Source organism: Coregonus lavaretus, assembly GCF_964263955.1.
Source record: "Coregonus lavaretus genome assembly, chromosome: 32".
Classification (NCBI taxonomy): Eukaryota; Metazoa; Chordata; class Actinopteri; order Salmoniformes; family Salmonidae; genus Coregonus; species Coregonus lavaretus.
The window spans coordinates 10561848-10576024 of record NC_140019.1 but is presented as its reverse complement, the minus strand read 5'-3'; the positions used below and the strand labels follow the sequence as shown (position 1 = coordinate 10576024).

The following is a 14177-nucleotide window of genomic DNA, read 5'->3' as shown; positions in this document are numbered from 1 at the left end:
GGTTCCTGGACTTCCTGATGGGTCGCCCCCAGGTGGTAAGGGTAGGTAACAACACATCTGCCCCACTGATCCTCAACACGTGGTTCCCTCAGGGGTGCGTGCTCAGTCCCCTCCTGTACTCCCTGTTCACCCATGACTGCATGGCCAGGCACGACTCCAACACCATCATTAAGTTTGCCGACGACACAACAGTGGTAGGCCTGATCACTGACAACGATGAGACAGCCTATAGGGAGGAGGTCAGAGACCTGGCCGTGTGGTGCCAGGATAACAACCTCTCCCTCAACGTGACCAAGACAAAGGAGATGATTGTGGACTACAGGAAAAAAAAGAGGACTGAGCACGCCCCCATTCTAATCGACGGGGCTGTAGTGGAACAGGTTGAGAGCTTCAAGTTCCTTGGTGTCCACATCACCAACGAACTATCATGGTCCAAACACACCAAGACAGTCGTGAAGAGGGCATGACAAAGCCTATTCCCCCTCAGGAGACTGAAAAGATTTGGCATGGGTCCTCAAATCCTCAAAAAATTCTACAGCTGCACCATCGAGAGCATCCTGACTGGTTGCATCACCGCCTGGTATGGCAACTGCTTGGCCTCCGACCGCAAGGCACTGCAGAGGGTAGTACGTACGGCCCAGTACATCACTGGGGCCAAGCTTCCTGCCATCCAGGACCTCTATACCAGGCGGTGTCAGAGGAAGGCCCTCAAAATTGTCAAAGACTCCAGCCACCCTAGTCATAGACTGTTCTCTCTGCTACCGCACGGCAAGCGGTACCGGAGTGCCAAGTCTAGGTCCAAAAGACTTCTCAACAGCTTTTACCCCCAAGCCATTAGACTCCTGAACAGCTAATCAAGGCTACCCGGACTATTTGCACTGCCCCCCCACCCCAACCCCCTCTTTTACGCTGCTGCTACTCTGTTTATTATTTATGCATAGTCACTTTAACTCTACCCACATGTACATATTACTTCAACTACCTCAACTAGCCGGTGCCCCCGCACATTGACTCTGCACCGGTACCCCCTGTATACAGTGGGGAGAACAAGTATTTGATACACTGCCGATTTTGCAGGTTTTTCCTACATACAAAGCATGTAAAGGTCTGTAATTTGTATCATATGTACACTTCAACTGTGAGAGACGGAATCTAAAACAAAAATCCAGAAAATCACATTGTATGATTTTTAAGTAATTAATTTGCATTTTATTGCATGACATAAGTATTTGATCACCTACCAACCAGTAAGAATTCCGGCTCTCACAGACCTGTTAGTTTTTCTTTAAGAAGCCCTCCTGTTCTCCACTCATTACCTGTATTAACTGCACCTGTTTTAACTTGTTACCTGTATAAAAGACACCTGTCCACACACTCAATCAAACAGACTCCAACCTCTCCACAATGGCCAAAACCAGAGAGCTGTGTAAGGACATCAGGGATAAAATTGTAGACCTGCACAAGGCTGGGATGGGCTACAGGACAATAGGCAAGCAGCTTGGTGAGAAGGCAACAACTGTTGGCGCAATTATTAGAAAATTGAAGAAGTTCAAGATGATGGTCAATCACCCTCGGTCTGGGGCTCCATGCAAGATCTCACCTCGTGGGGCATCAATGATCATGAGGAAGGTGAGGGATCAGCCCAGAACTACACGGCAGGACCTGGTCAATGACCTGAAGAGAGCTGGGACCACAGTCTCAAAGAAAACCCTTAGTAACACACTACGCCGTCATGGATTAATATCCTGCAGCGCATGCAAGGTCCCCCTGCTCAAGCCAGCGCATGTCCAGGCCCGTCTGAAGTTTGCCAATGACCATCTGGATGTCCCAGAGGAGGAATAGGAGAAGGTCATGTGGTCTGATGAGACAAAAATAGAGCTTTTTGGTCTAAACTCCACTCGCCGTGTTTGGAGGAAGAAGAAGGATGAGTACAACCCCAAGAACACCATCCCAACCGTGAAGCATGGAGGTGGAAACATCATTCTTTGGGGATGCTTTTATGCAAAGGGGTCAGGACGACTGCACCGTATTGAGGGGAGGATGGATGGGGCCATGTATCACGAGATCTTGGCCAACAACTTCCTTCCCTCAGTAAGAGCATTGAAGATGGGTCGTGGCTGGGTCTTCCAGCATGACAACGACCCGAAACACACAGCCAGGGCAACTAAGGAGTGGCTCCGTAAGAAGCATCTCAAGGTCCTGGAGTGGCCTAGCCAGTCTCCAGACCTGAACCCAATAGAAAATCTTTGGAGGAAGCTGAAAGTCTGTATTGACAAGCGACAGCCCCGAAACCTGAAGGATCTGGAGAAGGTCTGTATGGAGGAGTGGGCAAAAATCCCTGCTGCAGTGTGTGCAAACCTGGTCAAGACCTACAGGAAACGTATGATCTCTGTAATTGCAAACAAAGGTTTCTGTACCAAATATTAAGTTCTGCTTTTCTGATGTATCAAATACTTATGTCATGCAATAAAATGCAAATTAATTACTTAAAAATTATACAATGTGATTTTCTGGATTTTTGTTTTAGATTCCGTCTCTCACAGTTGAAGTGTACCTATGATAAAAATTACAGACCTCTACATGCTTTGTAAGTAGGAAAACCTGCAAAATCGGCAGTGTATCAAATACTTGTTCTCCCCACTGTATATAGCCCCCCTACTGTTATTTTATTTGACTTCTGCTCTTTTTTTCTCAACACTTTTTTTGTTGTTGTTGTATTTTTACTTTTTTGTAAAAAATAAATGCACTGTTGGTTAAGGGCTGTAAGTAAGCATTTCACTGTAATGTCTGCACCTGTTGTATTCGGCGCATGTGGCAAATACAATTTGATTTGATTTGAACATACAACCATACAATGTTTTTGCACAGTAGTAGAAGTTGTCATTAACTACATAAGTTTGTGATCAAGAGGATGGCCCCCTAGTGTGTCCTCTATGGAAGAATGGTTCTTTTTTCTGAATCACATCTTATTTTGCATCTAATAAACAAACCCAATTTATCACGGTTTGAGCTCCCAGAAAGTGCTATATAAATGCAGTCCATTATGATGTATTTTTATTCTGTCTAGCTGCAACACAAAAGGAATCACTTACAACCAATTGATGCTGTCAAGGAGTCACAAACCAACATTTGGGAAACATTGGAATTTGGTCTGTTGGTCCTCTCTATTTCACTTTTTATTTCTCTCACCTCTCCTCTCAAATTAATTTCCTTCTGTCTTCTGTCCTCTGTCTCTCTCTGTGTCTCTGTCTCTCTGTGTCTCTGTGTCTCTGTCTCTGTCTCTGTCTCTCTCTCTCTCTCTCTCTCTCTCTCTCTCTCTCTCTCTCTCTCTCTCTCTCTCTCTCTCTCTCTCTCTCTCTCTCTCTCTCTCTCTCTCTCTCTCTCTCTCTCTCTCTCTCTCTCTCTCTCTCTCTCTCTCTCTCTCTCTCTCTCTTTCCTTTTTTATTTTTATTTTTTAAATGTCACAATCTTAAATGGACTGAAAGTGCCTACTAAATGTGAAGAAGGTGGTGTGTTCATGTCAGTGATGAACAGCTTGTGTGTTAGAGCTGACCACTGCCCTTACAAAAAGAACAAGGTCATTTTCTCAGTCACAAACATTTATTTACATTCAAAACTACACTCTTATAGGTAAAAGCCTTCTGGTTTAAATGTAGAACCCTCTGTGGAAAGGGGACAGTCGAAGAACCCTTTTAGGTTCTAGTTAGAACCTTTTTTCTAAGAGTGTAGCCTCACAACTTATCTGAGATTACACATCAATAGACATGAATGAAGCAATCCTGGCTGTTTATGTAACGAAGAAGTGAAACGTTGAGGTTCTTCCTCTTTCCTCTGAGTCAGAACCAATTAATAGGGTGAGGTACAAATTGTACTTTTCTTTTGCTTGTCACAAACTAAGTGAATTCTACTGAGTGACAAGGACAGCTGGAGTGTCTTTCATACCACCTTTGCATAGGTTTTGTTTATGTTGTAAATTGTGAGCTTATGGAAATTCAGCACTGAATGGAAAATAGAGGATTTTGTTACAGTACAGTATAGCTTAATTTGCTAATTTGAGCCCTGTGTTGTGAAGAGACATGAAGGCTCTGTTTGGACTGTTGGTGATGTTAGCAGGCGTGTCTCATGGTAAGAAGTATATTTATGTGTCGATTTCCCTCTTGTTTAACACATGATATAAGGAGCGTTGTTTATATCATATAGAAAGTGAACCACTTGATCAAAGCTATTTGTGGTATACTCTAGGCTACTCAGAATCCCTTTTGTCAAATGAATCCCGCTCATAATGACTAATGATAGATACAGAGACAATATTCAAAAGACAGAGTTGTCTCGTTATTCATTGTCTTGTGATAATTATAACTGACTGAGGTACTGTTATGTTGCCTATAACTTTTTTTTGTTGTCATTTAGCAGAAGCTCTTATCCAGAGCGACTTACAGTTAGTGAGTGCAAACATTTTCATGCTGGCCCCCCGTGGGAAACGAACCCACAACCCTGGCGTTGCAAGCGCCAAGCTCTACCAACTGAGCTACAGGGGACATTGGTTTGGTTATCAAATCAAATCAAATTGTATTTGTCACATGCGCCGAATACAACCGGTATAGACCTTACCGTGAAATGCTTACTTACAAGCCCTTAACCAACAATGCGGTTCAAGAAATAGAGTTAAGAAAATATTTACTAAATTAAACAAAGTTTAAAATAAAATAAAAAATAACACAGTAAAATAACATTAACGAGGCTATATACAGGGGGTACCTGTACCGAGTCAATGTGTGTTAGGTAAGTCGAGGTAATTTGTACATGTAGGTAGGGGTAAAGTGACTATGCATAGATAATAAACAGTGAGTAGCAGCAGTGTAAAAACAAAGGGGGGTCAATGTAAATAGTCCTTGTGGCCATTTGATTAATTGTTCAGCAGTCTTATGGCTTGGGGGTAGAAGCTGTTAAGGAATCGTTAGGACCTAGACTTGGCGCTCCGGTTGTGTAGTCAGCAAACGTAATGATGGTGTTGGAGTCGTGCTTGGCCATGCAGTCGTGGGTGAACAGGGAGTACAAAAGGGGCCTAAGCACGCACCCCTGAGTAGCACAGGTGTTGAGGATCAGCATGGCAGATGTGTTGTTGCCTACCCTTACCACCTGGGGGTGGCCCGTCAGGAAGTCCAGGATCCAGTTGCAGAGGTAGGCATTTAGTCCCAGGGTCCTTAGCTTAGTGATAAGCTTTGTAGGCACTATGGTGTTGAACGCTGAGCTGTGGCCAATGAACAGCATTCTCACATAGGTGTTCCTTTTGTCCAGGTGGGAAAGGGCAGTGTGGAGTGCGATTGAGATTGCGTCATCTGTGGATATGTTGGGGATGTATGCGATTTGGAGTGGGTCTAGGGTTTCCGGGATGATGGTGTTGATGTGAGCCTTTCAAAGCACTTCATGGCTACTGACGTGAGTGCTACGGGGCTGTAGTCATTTAGGCAGGTTACCTTCGCTTTCTTGGGCACAGGGACTATGGTGGTCTGCTTGAAACATGTAGGTATTACAGACTCGGTCAGGGAGAGGTTGAAAATGTCAGTGAAGACACTTGCCAGTTGGTCCGCACATGCTCTGAATACACGTCCTGGTAATTCGTCTGGCCCAGCGGCCTTGTGAATTTTGTGAATGTTGACCTGTTTAAAGGTCAACATTCGGCTATGGAGAGCGTGATCAAACAGTCGTCCGGAACAGCTGGTGGTCTCATGAATGCTTCAGTGTTACTTGCCTCGAAACGAGCATAAAAGGCATTTAGATCGTCTGGTAGGCTTGCGTCACTGTGCAGCTCACGGCTGAGTTTCCCTTTGTAGTCTGTAGTAGTTTGCAAGCACTGCCAAATCCGACGAGCGTCAGAGCCAGTGTAGTAGGATTCAATCTTAGTCCTGTATTGACTCTTTGCCTGTTTGATGGTTCGTCTGAGGGCATAGCGGGATTTATTTTAAGCGTCCGGATTAGTGTCCCGGTCCTTGAAATTGGTAGCTCTAGCCTTTAGCTTGTTGAGGATGTTGCCTGTAATCCATGGCTTCTGAATGGGATATATATACGTACGGTCACTGTGGGGATGACGTCGTCGATGCACTTATTGATGAAGCCGGTGACTGAGGTGGCATACTAATCAATGCCATTGGACGAATCCCGGAACATATTCCAGTCTGTGCTAGCAAAACAGTCCTTTAGCATAGCATCCGCGTCATCTGACCATTTCCGAATTGAGCGAGTCACTGGTACTTCCTGCTTTAGTTTTTGCTTGTAAGCAGGAATCAGGAGGATAGAATCATGGTCAGATTTTCCAAAATTGGAGGGCGAGGGAGAGCTTTGTATGCGTCTCTGTGTGTGGAGTAAAGGTGGTCTAGAGATTTTTCTCCTCTGGTTGCACATGTGACATGCTGGTAGAAATTAGGTAGAACGGATTACATTTTACCTTCATTAAAGTCCCCGGCCACTAGGAGCGCCGCTTCTGGATGAGTATTTTCTTCTTTGCTTATTGCCTTATACAGATCGTTGAGTGCGGTCTTAGTGCCAGCATCGGTTTGTGGTGGTAAGTAGACGGCTACAAATAATATAGATTAAAACTATTTTGGTAGATAGTGTGGTGTTCTGCTTATCATGATCTACTCTACCTCAGGCTAGTAATACCTCAAGACTTCTTATTAGATATGATATATATTAGATATACTGTATAATATTAGACATTGCGAACAAGCTGTTATTGACAAATAGACACACACCCCCACCCTTTGTCTTACCAGACGTAGCTGCTCTGTCCTGCCGATGCACGGAAAACCCAGCCAGCTCTATAGTATCCGTGTCGTCGTTCAGCCACGACTCGGTGAAACATAAGATATTACAGTTTTTAATATCCCGTTAGTAGGATAGTCTTGATTGTAGATCATCCAGTTTATTTTCCAGTGATTGCAAGTTTCCCATTAGAACGGATGGTAGAGGCGGTTTACTCACTCGCCAACAAATTCTCACGAGGCACCCCGACCTCCGACCCCTGCATTTCCATCTTTTCTTCACGCGATTGACAGGGATTTGGGCCTGGTCTCGGGGAAGCAGTATATCCTTCCTGTCGGACTAATTAAAGAAAAAACATTAGTCCAGTTCGAGGTGAGTGATCGCTGTTCTAATGTCCAGCAGCTCTTTTCGGTCATAAGAGACGTTTTTTTCGCAATCTATGCGAAAAAAACAAACAAAATAGCACAGTTGGTTAGGAGCCTGTAAAACGGCAGCCATCCCCTCCGGCGCCATTACTCTCTGGTTATACGGTTGCTTGCTTGTATTCTCATCCATAAAATTATACCTTAAAACTAGGACAGTGATAGTCACTACAGTGTCTATATTCTTCTTGATTTTCAGGAATGGAGACCCACTGTGATGCAACACTGGATGGAGCTCAGTGTTATGGAGCTCTGGGAGGAACTGTCTCTCTCCAGCTGATGACCATTGACAGTAAAGTCCCTGACATATTATTAAAAACCAACTCCACTGGTGTTACTAAAATTATACTCAAAATTAGAAACAAAGGAGTTAAAAAAGTAAAAATCGACAAATCCATTGAAACCAGAGCACACTTCTTTATCAACAACGGAACATTTAGGATAGATAACACAGAAAGAAGTGATTCTACTGAATATAGACTAGATACATTTAATTCAGATGGGGAAACATTAGGGACAAGAAGACTACAACTGTTTATTGAAGGTATAGTAATTAGCTAACCCTTTAAAAATCTCATATTGACAAATCCTTATTACTAACCATAACTTGACTACAGAAGCCTCTGTGGCCTTCTAATTCTTGAAGAAGTGTTGTTTTCTAATGTGTTTTTGCGAATGTCTGCAAATGTCTACAGATGTGTATTCTTCTTCCTCCACAGCCCCAGTGTCCTCTCTTCAGCTGTCCTCTCAGTGTCTCACCCATGGAGAGATGAGGGTGACCTGCTCCTCTGAGGGGGATGGTCCTCAGTACAGCTGGACTCTGGACGGACACACACAGAGAGACACTGAGGCCTCTCCTGGTGACCAGACAAACACCATGACACTGAAGAAAGGCCTGTCAGGAGATCTCACCTGCACTGTCAAAAACCACATCAGCAGTGTTACTGTGAGCAAAAAAATCTCCCCCTGTGAGGGTAAGCTACTGTTTAATTACATTTGTTAAAGAGACATATTATGACAAATAATACCAATGATTAATGATAATTATAATGATGATTATAATGATGATCAATCTTTATCAATGGACATTGACCTGTTTAGAAAGCACTATCCATTTGCCAGTACTACGTTCAGATACATATAAGATTTCTGTTAATTTGATTACCTGCAGGGCTTATGTATGTTAACTGCACTTCCAATGGGACAAAGATATCAGAGTGGGTGATTGCCACTGGTCATACCCTGTGTATTGACACTACAGCAGTAGCACACACAACTGTGACAAAGGTCTCCAACAGTAAAACAGAGACAACCAAAGGAAAGGGGTTTGAAACCCTAGTGACCTCCACTCTAAATCGTCCCACTCTAAATCTTCGTCATACTTCTGATTTATTATAATTCCTTGGAACGCTATTTTTTGTACTCTGTTTACAGTTTAAGCTAGAAATGCCATTTAAACATTAAGACTTACAGATCGGTCTGGAAAAGTGTGCTTGTATTGAACTTTTTTAAATATTTCAAACTTTTTGTCCTTCTTTTTTTTACTCCAGCCACTTTAATGGGATTTCCTCAACATTCTAAAGGGCCCGTTGTGACATCATGACTTCCAAAATTCTATTCTATTCACTCTAAACAATGTAACTTTTGACCTAAATCAGCTACTTTGAACACTTTCCCAACAACTTAGACAATAGACTTAGAAAGCATATGAAATCTAAGTTTGCTTCTGTGCCTTTCAAATTTGAAATCAGAACAGAATTATCTTCTGCCGATCAAATGATACAGCTGTTTTGGTAACCACATCAACTACATTTCCTTTCAGCTTTTACAAGCAACTTACATTTTGACCACTTATCCATCAAGGTAGAATAAAAATCTGAGCATATCACAGCTCAGTCTACTTCTCTGCTATTCAAATCTGAAATCAGAACATAATGATCTTCTACCGATCAAATGATACAGCTGTTATAGTAATCACATCAACTACATTTTCTGTCAACTTTTACAAACGAGATATTTTGACCACTTTCCCGACAGGTTAGCCAAAAACTTAGAGGGTATGACATCTTGGTCTACTATGGAAGAGCGGAATTGCAATTATTAAGTGGAATTAAGAAATATTGAAATATTAGGATAAACATTGGCGGAGTCTGTATAAATATATATACACAGAACAAAAATATAAATGCAACATGTAAAGTGTTGGTCCCATGCTTCATGAACTAAATAAAAAAATCCTTGTGCTGGGGACAATAAAAGGCCACGTTAAAATGTGCAGTTTTGTCACACAACAGAATGCTACAGATGTCTCAATCTTTGAGGGAGCGTGCAATTGGCATGCTGACTGCAGGAATGTGCACCAGGCCTGTTGACAGAGAATTTAATGTTAATTTCTCTACCATAAGCTGCCTCCAACGTTGTTTGAAAGAATTTTGCAGTATGTCCAACCGGCCTCACAACCACAGACCACGTGTATCCACGCCAGCCTAGGACCTCCACATCTGACTTCTTCACCTGTGGGATCATCTGAGGGTGGGTGGGGTGCTGAGGAAATTTCTGTCTTTAATAAAGCTCTTTTGTGGGGAAAAACTCATTCTGACCGGCTGGGCCTGGCTCCCCAGTGGGTGCACCCCTTGTAATGTGAAATAAATAGATTATGGCCTAATTAATTTATTTAAATTGTATATACACACTACTGGTCAAAAGTTTTAGAACACCTACTCATTCAAGGGTTTTTCTTAATTTTTGCTATTTTCTACATTGTAGAATAATAGTGAAGACATCAAAACTATGAAATAACAAATATGGAATCATGTAGTAACTAAAAAAGTGTTATACAAATCAAAATATATTTTAGGTTTGAGATTCTTCAAATATCACCCTTTGCCATTATGACAGCTTTGCACAGTCTTGGCATTCTCTCAACCAGCTTCACCTGGAATGTTTTTCCAACAGTCTTGAAGGAGTTCCCACATATGCTGAGCACTTGTTGGCTGCTTTTCCTTCACTCTGCGGTCTGACTCATCCCAAACCATCTCAATTGGGTTGAGGTCGGGGGCTTGTGGAGGCCAGGTCATCTGATGCAACACTCCATCACTCTCTTTCTTGGTAAAATAGCCCTTACACAGCCTGAAGGTGTGTTGGGTCATTGTCCTGTTGAAAAACAAATGATAGTCCCACTAAGCCCAAACCAGATGGGATGGCGTATCACTGCAGAATGCTGTGGTAGCCATGCTGGTTAAGTTTGCCTTCATTTCTAAATAAATCACAGACAGTGTCACCAGCAAACACCCCCACACCATAACACCTCCTCCTCAATGCATTACAGTGGGAAATACACATGCGGAGATCATCAGTTTAACCACACTGCATCTCACAAAGCCACGGTGGTTGGAATCAAAAATCTCAAATTTGGACTCCAGTTCAAAGGACACATTTCCCCCGGTCATTTTGTTAAGTTACAGCCTTATTCTAAAATGTATTAAATAGTTGTTTCCCTCTCATCAATATACACACACAATACTCCATAATGGCAAAGCAAAAACAGGTTTTTAGATATTTTTGCAAATGTATATTTTAAAAAAGAGCAACATTTTGCAAATTTATAAAAAACGGAAATATCACATTTACATAAATATTCAGACCCTTTACTCCGTACTTTGTTGAAGCACCTTTGGCAGTGATTACAGCCTTGAGTCTTCTTGGGTATGACGCTACAAGCTTGGCACACCTGAATTTGGGGAGTTTCGTTCTTCTCTGCAGATCCTCTCAAGCTCAGTCAGGTCGGATAGGGAGCGTTACTACACAGCTATTTTCAGGTCTCTCCAGAGATTGTCGATAGGGTTCATGTCCTGGCTCTGGCTGGACCAATCAAGGACATTCAGAGACTTTTCCCGAAACCACTCCAACATTGACTTGGCTGTGTGCTTAAGGTCGTTGTACTGTTGGAAGGTGAACCACCGCCCCAGTCTGAGGTTCTGAGCGCTCTGGAACAGGTTTTCATCAAGGATCTCGCTGTACTTTGCTCCGTTCATCTTTCCATTAATCATGACGATCTCCCAGTCCCTTCTGCTGAAAAACATCAACACAGCATGCTGCTGCCACCACCTTGCTTCACCGTAGGGATGGTGCCAGGTTTCCTCCAGACTTAACGTTTGGCATTCAGGCCAAAGAGTTCAATCTTGTTTCTCATGGTCTGAGAGTCCTTTAGGTGAATTTTGGCAAACTCGAAGCGGGCTGTCATGTGCCATTTACTGAGGACTGGCTTCTGTCTGGCCACTCTACCATAAAGGCCTGATTGGTTGAGTGCTGCAGAGATGGTTTTCCTTCTGGAAGGTTCTCCCATCTCCACAGAGGAACTCTGGAGCTCTGTCAGAGTGACCATCGAGCTCTTGGTCACCTCCCTGACCAAGGCCCTTCTTCCCCGATTGTTCAGTTTGGCCGGGCGGCCAGCTCTAGGAAGAGTCTTGGTGGTTCCAAACTTCTTCCATTAAAGAATGATGGAGGCCACTGTGTTTTGGGGGACCTTCAATGCTGCTGAAATGTTTTTGTATCCTTCCCCAGATCTGTGGCGCGATATAATCCTGTCTCAGAACTCTACGGCCAATTCCATCGACCTCATGGCTTGGTGTTTGCTCTGACATGCACTGTCAACTGTGGGCCCTTATATAGACAGGTGTGTGCCGTTCCAAATCATGTCCAATCAATTGAATTTACCACAGGTGGACTCCAATCACGTTGTAGAAACATCTCAAGGATGATCATTGGAAATAGGATGCATCTGAGCTCAATTTCTAGTCTCATAGCATAGTGTCTGAATGCTTATGTAAATAAGGTATTTCTGTCTTTCATTTTTTATACATTTGCAAAAAAATTCTAAAAACCTGTTTTTGGTTTGCCATGATGGGGTATTTTGTATCGATATGTCATATTTTTTAGAATAAGGCTGTAACGTCACAAAATATGGAAAAATTGAAGGCGTCTGAATACTTTCTTAATGCACTGTAAGTGAATTTGTCCAAATACTTTTGGTTCCCTAAAATGGAGGGACTATGTACAAAAAGTGCTGTAATTTCTAAATTATTCACCCGATATGGATGTAAATACCCTCACATTAAAGCTGTCAGTCTGCACTTTAACCTCATAGTCATTGTATCATTTCAAATCCTAAGTGCTGTCCAAATACCTTTTGACCTCACTGTATGTCAACTGCACCTTATCCAACGAGATAAATATATCAGTAGGTAAATGCAGCTGACAATACACTGTGTGTTGAGGCTGGAACAGCCAGTAGGCCCACGTTGAAAAATGACATCAACAATCAAACCATCAACCAGGAAATCACCTCATGTGCATGTATGTTTAATGCTGTCATTTTCACAGATTTTATTAATTTGCTGTTCATTGGTCTCTCTTGTTTTCCACAGGGCCAGGGGTAAATGTGTTTGTTTATTTCCAACTTCTTCAAGTCTTCATTCTGCTGACAGTCTGTCTGGGATCATACTGGTTTTACAAGAAGAAAACCAGTTCTCAAGCACAAGATCAGTAACCGTGCATTGTACCTTTTTAATTAAGGTCTATCTTTGTTTGATACGTTTCTCATTTTATTCTGTTTAATGCTCTCTCGCTCGCTCTCGCTCTCTCTCTCCATATGATGGTCATTAGTGTATGAAGTTGATCACAGTGGGATTACCTTATGACATAACTGCTAATGATGATGTAATACTGCTTACATTTGAAATGTTTGATATCGTTATTTTAACCTTTAAATAAGCTTTAATTATCATTTAGAATGGTAAATGAGTGTATATTGCATTGCAGCGTTTTGTTTTATGTCGCTTGTGATATAGTGCAGTCACAGAAATGCATGAGATTGGGAAGGCTTTTTACATGAGGACCTGTAACATAAAGACACTTTCCTTCTTCTTGTCACTGTTGTATCTTTAGAAATGTTCTTAAATAATCATTACTGACACTGTGAAATGAAAGTGAATTTGTTTAAACACTTCCTTTCCTATAGAACATAGCTACCTACAAACACCATACATAGCTGGAGTGTTCAAGCAGCTTTAGTGACCATTTGAATAAGATTGTTTTGTTGTTGTTGTAATACACAGTGGAGACCCACATTGTGAGTCAATGGTTGAAGGCTTTAATTAATACAGATCTTAATATTAATAAGGGTTTTGTTGTGTAAGTCTAGTTTCAGTTCTTGATAAGGCATGCCAGCTGCGGAACTAGGGAGGAGTGAGGAATTAGGCTCGAGGTCAAGTCAAAAGATGAAGTGAGAAGACACCTCTGGGAGGGGGGCCAGAGGGGCCCAACACAATGACTCTCCTACTACAGTCCTATCTCACACACATACATTTCCACACCCACAAAGGTTCTAGCACCAGGCAGGGCCATGACTACACCAGTGAGAGGATCAATTAAGTTCCTGCCTAGCAACAGAGATGTATTGGCTGTCTAGTAGGAAGTTATAAATATATGTGCTTGTCCAATCATGCTTGGTCTTTGCAACTGTATGACCCACTGGGTGAATAAACTTGGTTTTAGCTATTCCTAGTTGTCCGTTTCAATTTTTACTCTGTTTGTTCAGAACCTAACAATACACATATTTAGCAGATGTTATTGCGGGTGTAGCAAAATGCTTGTGTTCCTAACTCCAACAGTGCAGTAATATCTAACAATACAAAACAATACACACAAATCTAAAAAGTAAAAAAATGGAATTAAGAAATATTGAAATATTAGGATGAACATTGGCTTAGTCCGGAGTATAAATATATATACACTGAATAAAAATATAAACGCAACATGTAAAGTGTTGGTCCCATGCTTCATGAGCGAAAAAAAAAAAAATCCCAGGCATTTTACATACGCCAAAAATATTATTTTTCTCAAATGTTGTGCATAAATTTGTTTACATCGCTGTTAGTGAGCATTTCTCCTTTGCCAAGATAAGCCACCTGAAAGGTGTGGCATATCAAGAAG

The 14177-nt window shown here is 42.0% G+C and overlaps 1 protein-coding gene across 2 annotated transcripts; it reads left to right on the top strand.

Moving 5' to 3' along the window:
* The first annotated feature begins 3888 nt into the window (after positions 1-3888).
* On the top strand, positions 3889-13744 carry LOC311107500 (uncharacterized protein). Of its 2 annotated transcripts, none has more exons than XR_014610434.1 (4): positions 3889-4125; positions 7384-7728; positions 7904-8158; positions 12611-13744. XR_014610434.1 is itself a non-coding variant. In XM_084149997.1 (4 exons), the coding sequence occupies exons 1-4, from the start codon at positions 4077-4079 to the stop codon at positions 12730-12732; spliced, it is 519 nt and encodes a 172-aa protein (XP_084006123.1). In that variant the 5' UTR covers positions 3889-4076; the 3' UTR covers positions 12733-13744. The 2 variants fall into 2 exon arrangements, 1 of the variants encoding a protein (XP_084006123.1); XM_084149997.1 differs by having other exon boundaries at positions 7384-7476.
* The last annotated feature ends 433 nt before the right edge of the window (positions 13745-14177 follow it).

What these genes read in the sequence shown, in the direction of transcription:
- LOC311107500 (XM_084149997.1), top strand. Translation starts at nt 4,077, where the DNA reads ATGAAGGCTCTGTTTGGACTGTTGGTGATGTTAGCAGGCGTGTCTCAT. An exon ending in GTTAGCAGGCGTGTCTCATG is followed by an intron (nt 4,126 to 7,383) that starts GTAAGAAGTATA and finishes CTTGATTTTCAG; the next exon opens with GAATGGAGACCCACTGTGAT. An exon ending in CCAGCTGATGACCATTGACA is followed by an intron (nt 7,477 to 7,903) that starts GTAAAGTCCCTG and finishes CTTCCTCCACAG; the next exon opens with CCCCAGTGTCCTCTCTTCAG.